At 38.5% G+C, this 11,912-nt stretch overlaps 1 protein-coding gene across 1 annotated transcript; it reads right to left on the reverse strand.

The window, feature by feature from the left end:
* Positions 1-1,900: 1,900 nt before the first annotated feature.
* On the reverse strand, positions 1,901-3,871 carry LOC147515998 (uncharacterized). Its single transcript, XM_086593130.1, has 2 exons — positions 2,800-3,871; positions 1,901-2,403 (listed from the first exon to the last, which is right to left on the reverse strand). Exons 1-2 carry the CDS (start codon positions 3,869-3,871, stop codon positions 1,901-1,903), a joined length of 1,575 nt encoding a protein of 524 aa, XP_086449256.1.
* Positions 3,872-11,912: the final 8,041 nt, after the last annotated feature.

Genomic DNA, 11,912 nt, shown 5'->3' on the forward strand with positions numbered 1-11,912 from the left:
ATGAAAAATACCAACCCCCAAATAAGTTTGGAACGTGGGTTGTTTGAAATAGAACGAGAAATACATGGGTTATTTTTATTTTTTTTAGAAAAAGCTAGGGGTTAAGGGTACCCGAACCTTTATTTGATCATGATCTCAAGTACAACTTACCCTCTTCATCCTCTTTGACCAAAACATGTAGCCTTTGGTCTAAAGGGGGAATGAAATACAAAACACTTTCATCTTTAGAATTGTTAAGCTTAGATAAATAATCTGCAGCCTGGTTCCCTTCTCTGTAAACATGTTCAAAGTCCACCAATTCAAACTCTGTAATAATCCTTTGGTGCTATGCTATGCTATTGCTCTCAGTCCAAGGTGGCTCCTCCTTCAAGTTCAGTATTCGCACAACCCGCATAGAATTAGATTGTACATGTAGTCTCTTTATTCCCATCTGGGCAGCTCCTTGCAGGCCTTTCATGATTCCTAGCAGTTCCTAACGAAGCACTGAGGGAGATTTTGACGTTCCAGTAAACCCAAAGAGGACCTTACCGTCTTGGTTTCTCATTAACCCACCATACCCTGCCTTGCCAAGCTTCAACGAACCATCTGTGTTCAACACAGGTACCTGATCATTCGGCTTTGACCAGCGCACCCAATGTTCCTCATCTTGCTTATAGTTACCTTCGATTCCTAGCCTTTGTAGCAATACCCGCAATTCATGGCTCTCCTTAACGGACTGCAGTGTTTTTCCAAGATGCACTTTCATTTCGTTTAGGATCTGCATACTCAAGATACTTGGTAGTCTTTTCCTACCTTTCTTTATTCTCCAGTTTCGCTCATTCAATATTGCATGGACTGTTGCACAAGTGATGGCCCTCAGAATTTCATTTTGCATCGAGTTCACTCTGCATAATCTCATTAAGAAGTACCACTCATCATGTGATTGCTTCACCTGCCCAGATAGGCCCATAGCTAGCTTGATCCTCGCCCAAACTTGCGTTGAGTACGCACAATAAAAAAAAAGATGTGAAGAACATTCCACGTGACCAGTACACAAACAACAAGTGGATTCATATATGACTTTCTTAAACATAAGTCTATTTTGGGTGGGCAAAGATCCAGAGAAGAGCTGCCAAATAGTAAAAGAGTGTTTGGGCACCAATAACTTACCCCAAACTAGCTTGAACCATTTTACTTTTCCTCGAATTTTCTTAAGAGAGAGATACACCGATGTAAGGGAGAAGCGACCAGTACTAGTTGGTGTCCAGATGACTCTATCCTCTGCCAAGTAACTGTTTAACTCCGTTTCCATGATCCATTTTTTTAGTTCGCAGCTCGGTAATTGGCAAATAACATTTGACCAACTCCCATTTTCGATTATCGATCCAACACATGCATCATTAGGAATAGAAGTCGCTAGCAGTTCTCTAGCTTGTGCGTTGAAGATTAAAGGACCAGAACACCACGGATCATGCTAGAAGCTCGTTTTCCACCCATTTGCAATACTGTATCTCACACTTTTCCAAGTAGCCTCCCTATGTTTGAGGATGCCTCTCCACACCCAAGAACAGTCCTTGGGTTCCTTCATAGTCCAGAAATTTCCACCCTTTATTTGATGCTCCCATGTCCATTTCACCCACAAGCAATCATATTTCTGAGCAATCTTGACAACAAGCCCACAGTACGCTGCTTTATTCCAAGTTTTAGGATCTAGCAGCCCAAGCCCACCTTGGTTTTTAGCCACTCTCAGAGTTTCATGACTCGCATGATGCATCGTTCTCACCATAGAAGGTCCAGCCCATATGAACATGTTGCATAGCTTTGCCACCTTGTCCAACACAGTTTTCGGCAAAACAAAAGTTTTCGCCCAATAAGTTTGGAAGGAGGCTAGGACTGACTGAACAAGTTGCACCCTTCCTACTCAGCTAAGAGATGTGTTTTTCCAATTTGAAATTCTCCCCGTTATTTTCTCAATGAGTGGGAGGCATTCCTTAATACCCAATCTGGTGGCCATGAGAGGTAAGCCTAGGTAGGAGACTGGAGGAGTAACCAAGGAGATTCCTAGAACATCTGCAAGTTGTAGCCCTTCTTCCTCAGACATGCTTCCAGTGAGGAGAGTGGTTTTTGCATTACTGAGCTGTAGCCCTGTTACATTAGAAAATGAGGCCAATATATCTTTTATCGCCAAAAGAGACTCCATATCACCTTTACAGAAGAGCATTACATCATCGGCAAAACAAAGATGGGAGATACCAATCTTTCTACACTTTGAGTGAGCATGGATAGACTTAGACCTTAGCCCTTGTTGCAGCATAGCACTTAACACCTCCATCACAAGAACAAAGAGATACGGGGAGACCGGATCGCCTTGCCTTAGCCCTCGCTTTCCTTCAAAATAACCTTCAGGTGTCCCATTTACTAGAACTGAGTAAAATGGGGACGAGAAGCACATCTTTAGCCATTCAATAAACAAAGGAGGGAACTTAAATTTTTGTAATATCACCAAAAGGGATTTCCAGCTTATAGAGTCATAGGCCTTCTTGATGTCCAGCTTTATTGCACACCTTTTTGGTCATCTCTTTCGGCCATATCCTCGCAAAAGTTCATGAGCAAGCAACAAGTTATCCTGTATAGACCTCCCAGGAACAAAAGCCGATTGTGCACAAGAAATCAAGGAAGAAATACATGATTTCATTCTATTTGTGAGTACTTTAGATACACATTTATACATAATATTGCAACATGCAATAGGTCTAAAATAATCAACACAAGAAGCTATTCTATTCTTAGGAAGAAGACTAAGAATAGTGGAATTTGTACCTTTTGGCATCTGCTTATGTTTGAAAATGTGCTGGATAGCTATTGTAACGTCATTTCCAACAACATTCCAACACTTTTTGAAAAAGAAAGCATTAAACCCATCATGGCCCGGAGCTTTATTATCATTCATATCAAAAAGAGCTTCTTTTATCTCTGCATCAGTGATAAGGGAGGCCAGCTGTAGACTTGTGTGATTATCCACTTCAGAGATAGCTAGCTCATTAAAGACTGCATGGTCACATGTAGCAGGCGAGGTGACACCCAGAAGGTCCTTGTAGTACTCAATAAAAGCATTTTTAACCTCCATCTGGCCCTCTCTGAGATTTCCCTCCTTATCTTTTATACACCATACGATGCTCCTAGTCTTCTTCTCCTTTATTGCATTGAAGAAAAATGCATTACATTTCTCCCCGAAACAAAGCCACTCAATATTAGTCTTATGAAAAAGGTCCGCCTCCTCCATCTTGATCAAAAGATATTGTTTGTGCCTTGTGGCACTCTCTTGACAGCATAAAGATGAGTCTAGAGGGTTCGCCTGTAGTCTCTCTTGAAGTTGTTTCAGCTCTTCTCTTGTTTCCTCCACTAGCCTGTGGGCATCATAACAAAAGGAGCGAGCCCAGCCCTTTAAAACAGCCTTTAAAGCTTTCAGTTTACATGATAGCATGTATGGTGGGTTACCATGGTCTTGTATACTCCAGCATTGAGCAAGGGTAGGTGCAAAATCCTCATGAAGTCTCCAAAAATTGCAAAACCGAAACGGTGGTCGACTTCTTATTTTATTCAGAAAAGACATAACCATAGAGCAGTGGTAAGAAAACTCCTGAGTTAGGAATTCAACACTCATCGCCAATTGCAAGGAAGACCAGGAAGAGTTTACCAGACACCGATCAAGCTTTGACCATTTCCTGACAACCTCACCCCCATTATTCCATGTGTAGAAACATCCAATTGCTGTATGATCAAATAGCCCAGAAGCATTTAAGCAGTTTGCTAGTGGAGTTGTTTCCCTTTGGTGGACTGCCACATCCCCAATTCTTTCATGAGAGAAGAGTACATTATTCAGATCACCCATAACACACCACGGTCCTTGAATGCTATTACTGAGAAACTTCAATTCCTCCCAGAGAATCAGTCTCTCCGCATTGTTATTACTAGTATATATAACTGTCAAGGTAAACTGAAGATCATATTGTAAGATAGACACCTTACAGTGGATGAATTGAGCTTCTCCACCTCTTTTGTAATCTCCATAATATCCGGATTCTATACAATCCAAACTTTACCACTATCATTGCTTGCATAGTTATGCATACTTTCCCAAGAAGGACAAACTATTCCAGATATAGCTAAGAATTTTTCTCTTTTCACCTTTGTTTCCAAAATATCCATACAACTAATATTCTTTTTTCTACTAAACAAATTAAGCTGTCTAGCTTTTGTGTGATCATTTAACCCTCGCACATTCCAGCTACACACTCTTATCATGAGGAGAATCAATGAGCTTTTTTCTTTCCATGCCCTCGGCCTCTTCCTTTTCCTCTATTACTAGAATTTGCCTGTGCTTGGTGTTGGTTCTGATTTTTATCGTTCTTTTGACTTCGAATCAGATCGACAAAGGTAATCGGGATAGATGGAGGAGTCCTATCACCAAAAGTTCGGTCAAAGATCGAAATGTCGTCCTCAAGGTCTCCTCCTGCTGCAAGGCATTCAAACATACCCCCTTCATTGATAAACTGCTGTGCAAGAGGGTTATCTGGTAGCAAGTGTTGTATCGGCCTTTCGTCCTCCACACTCTGTACCCCCACCATCTCGAAACTATTCTCTACCCCTTGTAAAGCATCAGCGCTATCATTGCAGTCAGTAACTCCTAAAACCATCAATTGGTTATCATGCCTTGTTTCCTCATGTAGAGTAGCGCCTCTTTGGTTTTGACTGATAACACCATCATTTTGTCTACTAACAACCGCATTTACACCTGCATTTAGGTTCACCATACCTACCGCTAACATTGGTCTAACAACCTGAAGATCCACTACAGCTTCTGCCATAGCAGCGTGCTTCCTATTTTCCTCCATGCTACTTGTATCTGAAGCCGCCACAGCAACTGTTAATGACCCTGCTCCTTCGTTTTGGTTCTCTTGATCAGCTTCGGTTACAATACCCTCTTGGCTTTGAGTATCTTCTCTTGTTCTGGTGGTTGTTATAGTTTCTCCACCATTACGCTGAATTGCCCTTCGTCTCCATACCCTAGTTGGTCTACCAGAGCATTGGTCTGCTGAGTGCCCAAACTTGTTATAGTTTGTGCAAGACATCGGTTTCCATGGATATTCCAGAGGTATAACAACCTCTCGGTTCCCTGCTTTCACTATTATTACTTCTTTATAGTCGTAGTTCACTGGGAAGTCAATACAAAATCTAGCAAATGATAGTCTTTTCCTTTTAACTGTAGCATCATCCATAAACATAGGGGTGCCACCCACTAAGCTTGCGAGGTACGAAAGACCATCAAAAGTCCACATTTCTTTTAGAACATCCATCAGCTTTACCCACAGAGGAATGGAGGCCACCTTATTCTTGTAATTATCAACCTCCACTGTCCATGGCTTAACTACAAACACTCTGCCCGCAATAAAGATAGGACCTTCATCCAAGACCATTTGTCGATCTTCTGAGCTCGTAAAACTCATATAGAAAAGCTCTTTATCTGTGGTGATGTCAAAGGACCCTTTCAATTTCCACTTTCTCTCCAGCACTTCCATTACCATAAGAAAAGACAATCTTTTATCCAGAAAGTAACCCACCAAATAATCATCCCACTCCTTTATACCTTGTTCCAGTAAATCCGATGGAAACTCAGCCACTCCATCAACATAGATAAGAGAGAAAGACTTAAATGCTACTGTGGATTCTAACGACCCAGACCGACCAAATAGGGACCTCCAAGGCGTGTTACGAGCATCAGCTTGCCCATTTGCACTACTCGTGGAAGCCATGTGAAATGGCGTAGAGTTATACTGTCTATGGAGAAAAAAGAAACAGTAACAGCTTTGTTCCTCTGCGAACTCACACTATACTTAGTGGAGGATTTTACCTTACAGAGGCTGAGAAACTATGAACTTCCACTAATAAACTACCACTGTTTAACAATGGAGGATTTTACTATTAGTAGAAAACAAAACCAGCAAAGTCTAGATAAGAAACCTACGAAAGTTCTGTGTTTTCTCTATTTTAGGTAAGAAAAGGAGCACCAGATCAAAACAGCATCTTATGTTATCTCACATCCAATTTAATATCTTGCCAGAAGGCAACCCCATGTTTCTTAGATTCTACATCTTACATGGGTTATTTAACTAGCTAGGGAGTTACATAATTATTCTACTATGAAATTTTTAGGTTTTTGCATTTTTTGAAAATGTAATGCAAAAGAAAAATGGAAATTTTGGCATGATGTATCTATATTACCTTCTAATCATATGCCAAATTCCACATATAAACAATTAAAACAAGCATATATAATTAAAATTATACTAAACGTTATACACGTAAGTGCTGAAAAGGAAAATAAAACAAAAAATAAAAACAAACATCCAACTATATGGACATTAGGGAACTGCCTAGTCAGAATCCGTGTGTGATATCTAATGTCAAGGCTGTCTCGAGCTACCCTCTCCTGGCTCTTGGCAGACTCTCTGAGATTTGTATTCAGGAATAATCACATCTCGTAACTCGTTAAGAGTTCGAGTGACGCGATCCTAAAAAGCATCCTGGTCCTCTTTGGAAGTGCGTGGCTTGTCCTGCATGATAAGGACGCACTGGTGCAGGCGTCGCTAACCCTCATACATGAATGCAATCACATCCAGCGGGCTCGTGAATTGTGAAATCGCTACAGGAGTGAAGTAGTCGACTAGAGGTGGTGGCGGGAGATCCTCTGTTGCGTGCTCTGCCACACGTTCTTCTATTGGCAACTAGTCGAGCGCCACACAGTGACGGTATGCAGGTGTGACTATAGTAGTTCAGACTGTCATGTAGTCTGTAGGTTCTGCTGCTCCCTAAGCAAGCATGATCTTGGTAACAAGGATGGGTAGAGGAGCAATACTTCATCTCGACTGTGTGAGCTAGTCCCAAAGAAACATAACAATACATAACCCATTGTTTGGGGTCTGTAAGATCCAAAGAATGTGGAGAATCGACTTACCTATATCCGAAGGTTTCATCGTCCCCACCAAGTTATGGGCTATCCATGTAGCTACTACCAGCTGGTTCTTCCTCAAGGAGCTCTACATCGCGCATGTAGAACTAGTAGAGTACTGCCCCTCGATAATCGTAGCAGTCATAAGGTCAAACACCAAACCATGGAACTCTTGACTCTTTGGAATCGCATGCCTTACAGGAATACCCACTGCTTTTCTGACCACTACTTTGTTGAGCTCAAACAACCCTTATCCAACCATCAACGTCGCACTAGCCTCGTTATCGCGAGCTAAGTTGCGATAAAAAGTTTGAACGAGAGAGGGAGAGTATCGGGTTGTACAGTCTATCATGAGAGGTTTCCAACCTCTCCTTAAGATCTGTGCCTTGAAGAACACATCAAAAGTTCCCACATCGAAGAGAGAGGAAAAGTTCATCTTGGGTACAATCGTTCGATCGGCAGCCATGAGTGGAGGTTTTATTAAATTAAAGGTTGGATTGAGAATGGGTGAAGATTTGCCGCAAGGTGACGGAATGAAATTGAATTTGGTGAAAATCCATGGGCAGGCGCATGTTTAAAATGCGCAGGCGCGCCTGGTTCACGTTTTTGTGGGATGGATTTTGTGGAGGAAGAAGAAGTAGGTCAGGCGGTCGCGTGGTTAGGTTTTATACCCACGTACGGCCGTTGGATGTTGGGTTTTTAAGGTTTTGAAAATTTTGGCCCAAGCCCAAATGAATATTTGAAATACCCAAGATGTCCTTTCCTGTCTCGTGACTTGTAAAACGCTAATCCTCGCTTCGTTACTGGTCGGAATTGGACAAACGAGCCGTCTAAACGACCAGCACAAAAAATCCTATCCAGCAGGGATATGTTAAAACACAAACTCTCTGATAGATTCACTCAAGTTTAGTTCTCTCAAATGCATCGGGCATTTATATTCCTCACCTACACGAATAGCGTCTAAAGGAAACTGGGAGATTGATCACAATTGCCACTTACTATCACACCATCCTATTCCTAATCGAGCTAGAGGTTTTTTATTAGGAATTATGGGGCTAGGGTGATGGTTTAGAAATAAAAAGGAAGGGAAAACAAAATTTGATAAGTTGAAAAATTGGGCATTCAAGATACTTGTAACTAGAGAAGAACCTCGTTTTGTTTTTTGCTTCCGAATTGTGATTCATTCTTTAGCCCTTTGGTTTTGTGACTCCATATGATTTTGAATTTTGGGAGTTCTATCTTTGCTTTTGTTTCTTTTGATATTGACTCCTTTTGATTTTGAACTTTTGGAAAGTTCGATATTTGACTCCTTTGATTTGATAGTTTTGGTTTTTTGAGGGGTTTTTCTTTTCAAAGAAACTAACTATTCTATTTTTGTACAATGTATTCTCTTTTCTTTTTACCGTTCATCCAATTCTTAACTCGTCAACTGGGTAAGTTTTTTATTGTGTGTTGTAACGGGTGAGAGATTGATGGCGAAAAATAAAAAGGCTTTTAGAAGTTTTTGAAGGCTAAAAAAAGGGTAACTAGAGGAAAAATATCTTTTTGGGTTTTTAATGTTTATTTGGCTATATCGATTCAAAAAGGGCCTAAATTCTCTCATAAGATATGGCGTGGTGATTAAGCAAGTGGATGTGTGGTCTTTCTATCCGGACATCCTTTGTGTCATCATTCAAATGAGGCTTTTGGCTTGATTCTTACTGGATATGAAACTTAATTGTTCTAACCTTGGTCTCAGAAACTCACTACTATATACAATCAAATGCTTATACATGTTATTATGAAAAGATGCAGAAACTATTGTATGTATATTAGTTTAAGTTCGAAAAATGAATCCTTACTTTATTGCTATAATGAGACTTCTATACTATTTATTCATCATAGAAAAAGGAAACAAGAGTTTTAGTACTAAATAGAAAAATATTTTTGGTCTTTTCGATTTTTTTTTAAGAAAGAACGAAATATACTAATATAAGAAATGCTTAGTTTTTGCGAAATACTACTATATCACTCCCAAAAAGAGATATATAATTTGTCCTCAAAGTATGAAGAGATAAGGAAAGAGATTACCATAGGAACATGAGCAAAAATGGTTGTACACCTTTACTCTGTTTTTCGTGTTGAAAATATACCACCCCCAAACAAGTTTGGGGAGTGGGTTGTTGGATATAGAACGAGAAATACATGAGTTATTGATCAGCTCCCAAATGTGCATTTTATTACCCTTACATTGCATTACAGCCCTTCTTACGCATAATAAAAAGACAACTCATAATTTTTATCGCATTTTTCAGGTTACAGAGAAATTCATACCACTTATCATAAAAGTTGCGTCTTAGCAACAAAAGGAACCTTAATTATGCTTATTATGAAGACTCGAAGCTACTATGAAAAAGTGCTGAAAAAGTCAAAGTCAAAGTCAAAGGTCAAAGGTCAAAGGTCAAAGACTCATAACCAAAGAGTTGGAAGTCAAGTCCTCAACTCAGAAGACCAGAGATAGATATCCTTAACATAAAAGAAGGCTTTCTCTAAAACCTATCTTGATCAAGAAGAAATCAAAAGGCAAAAGCATAAAGCAAAGGGTGAGGTGTCTCAAATGTAATGGAGAAGGGCAAATAAGTCATTTGCATAAAGTAGGGGTATAAGAACTAAAAATTAGGGAGTGAGAATGCACCTAGACTTATTCTAGTGTCATGTAGGATTTAATTTTTAGTATTTTTTTCATTCAAGTCATTTACTTTATTGTTCTTGATTTTCAATCTTATTATTTACTTTATGTTCTTCAATCAATTAATCATTTCTTATTTGTTGTTCTTTCTTTCAATCAATCTTTTCAATTCATTCCTTTCAAGTTTGTGTTCTTTCAATCACTTAACAAATTAAGCTTTTTCAATGTTCTTCATAAACTAGTTAACCAATACATTCCTAAACTAAAGAAAACTACATTCCTTTCTTCTAAAACCCCCATCATTCAAGCTCCAAACAGTTTATGGTGAACCACATCAACAACTTTGAGATACTCCCCACTAGACCTACTTCAGTTATCTAAATAGTAAGTTACAGAATTATTCTACTATGAATTTTTTTGGGTTTTGTATTTATTTTTGAAATCATGTATAATGTAGAAAATCGAAATGTTTGGCATGATGTATATGTATTAGCTTCTATTCATATTCCAAATTTCGCATAAGAAAATCTAACATGCATATATGATTATTATTACACTAACAATTGAGGAAATAAAAAGTGTGAAATGTAAAGTATGTAAACAACTATCTATACATACATATATGAAATGTATGTGGGGTGGGGGGGAGTTTTGAAATATTTTTTTCCCAATTAAAAGGTATCTCTAACCATATAGAGGGTTTCTACAAGAGAATAAAATCATACGTTTATCCAATATCATTTTAGTTACTCTGGGATGTAAGATTTTCATTTTTTGTATCTTCAAGTTTTTGAAAAACTATTTAGAGATGTTATAAAGATAACTCATACAAAAGATGTGATTTCTAAAGCTAAGTTTGAAAACAAACTATAACATGTCATCTTAGGCAACTTTCGTGTCGGCTCTTTATTGAACCTAATCCAGTCACACTGTGGCTTCAGTTATGTGTGTTAGGGGATTTACTGTGCAAGACGTAAGATGCCTTGTACGAATAGCATGGTGATATGAGCGACCCTTAATAACACATAGCTGATCCTCAAACCACCCTTAGAAGAATGGAGATTGCGTACTTCTAAGGGTTGGTCTATGTGGAATCCATTTCCCGTGTTTTTGTTTAATAGAAAATTACATCACTATTGTTGTATAGAGAATCTTTTATCATGAGAATGGGCAAAAACAACTATTTTGAAAAAAAAAAAATGTAAAATAAAGAAAAAGAAATTTGCATACTCGCTCCATAGGATCACACTTACTCAAACGACGTGTAAAAAATGTCTTACAAAGAAAATGCGAGATATACGTGGACTAAGGTTCTGGCACTTACAACCACACACTCCGAAAGGAGGGCCCGGTTACCTTAAGGTGCACTCCCATGATAAAAGAATGGAAAAGAATGCACCAAGTAAACATAATATGAATCTTTTATAGTCAGATATTCAAGACTATATGTAGGGTAGTTTTAAGTCAAATTCCCCAAAACTATACATAAGATGGATGATATGTTGTTAACTATATACTAATAGTCTAAACAGTTGGTGATCTTTATCGAAAAACATATGAAAGCATATACCCCCAAATAGAATGAAATAATGCATTTAGAGTGTAAGATGCAGAATGATAAGGGAAAGCTTATATAACCCTGACCAGCTCCTAAATGTGCGTTTTATTATCCGTATATTGCTGCATTACAATCCCTCTTACGCTTAATAAAAAGACAACTCATAGCTTTTACTATTATTTTCAGATTAAGAAGTATTTCATACCAATTATCATAAAAGTTGCATCTTAACACCAAAAGGAGCATTAATCACGCTTATTATGAAGACCAGTAGCTGCTATGGAAAAGTGTTGAAAAAGTTAAAGTCAACCGGTCAAAGTCAACAGTCAAAGTCCTCATATCAAATCAGAAGACCAAAGATGGAGGCCCTTAGCTCAAATTATGAAGACTTTTCTCCCTAAACCTACCTTGGTCATGAAGAAACCAAAAAGCAAAAGCAAAAGCAAAAGTGAAAGAGTGAGGTGTCTAGTTTGTAATGGAGAAGGTCAATTCTATAAATGGCAAAAGTAGGGGTATGTAAACAAAAAGCAAGGGAGAGAGAACTCATCCATTGTCTTAGGATCCAAACCATTTGGTTTGTTTATTTTCTTGTTTTGTTTTTCAATTCATGTTTTTAATTTCTTGTTGTTTTATTTTATTTCAATCAACTTGTTATTTCCTTTTCTTTATTTCAATCAAACTTGTTACTTGTTTTAATC

This window comes from Coptis chinensis, chromosome 2 (genome assembly GCF_015680905.1).
Source record: "Coptis chinensis isolate HL-2020 chromosome 2, ASM1568090v1, whole genome shotgun sequence".
In the NCBI taxonomy this organism is placed as follows: domain Eukaryota; kingdom Viridiplantae; phylum Streptophyta; class Magnoliopsida; order Ranunculales; family Ranunculaceae; genus Coptis; species Coptis chinensis.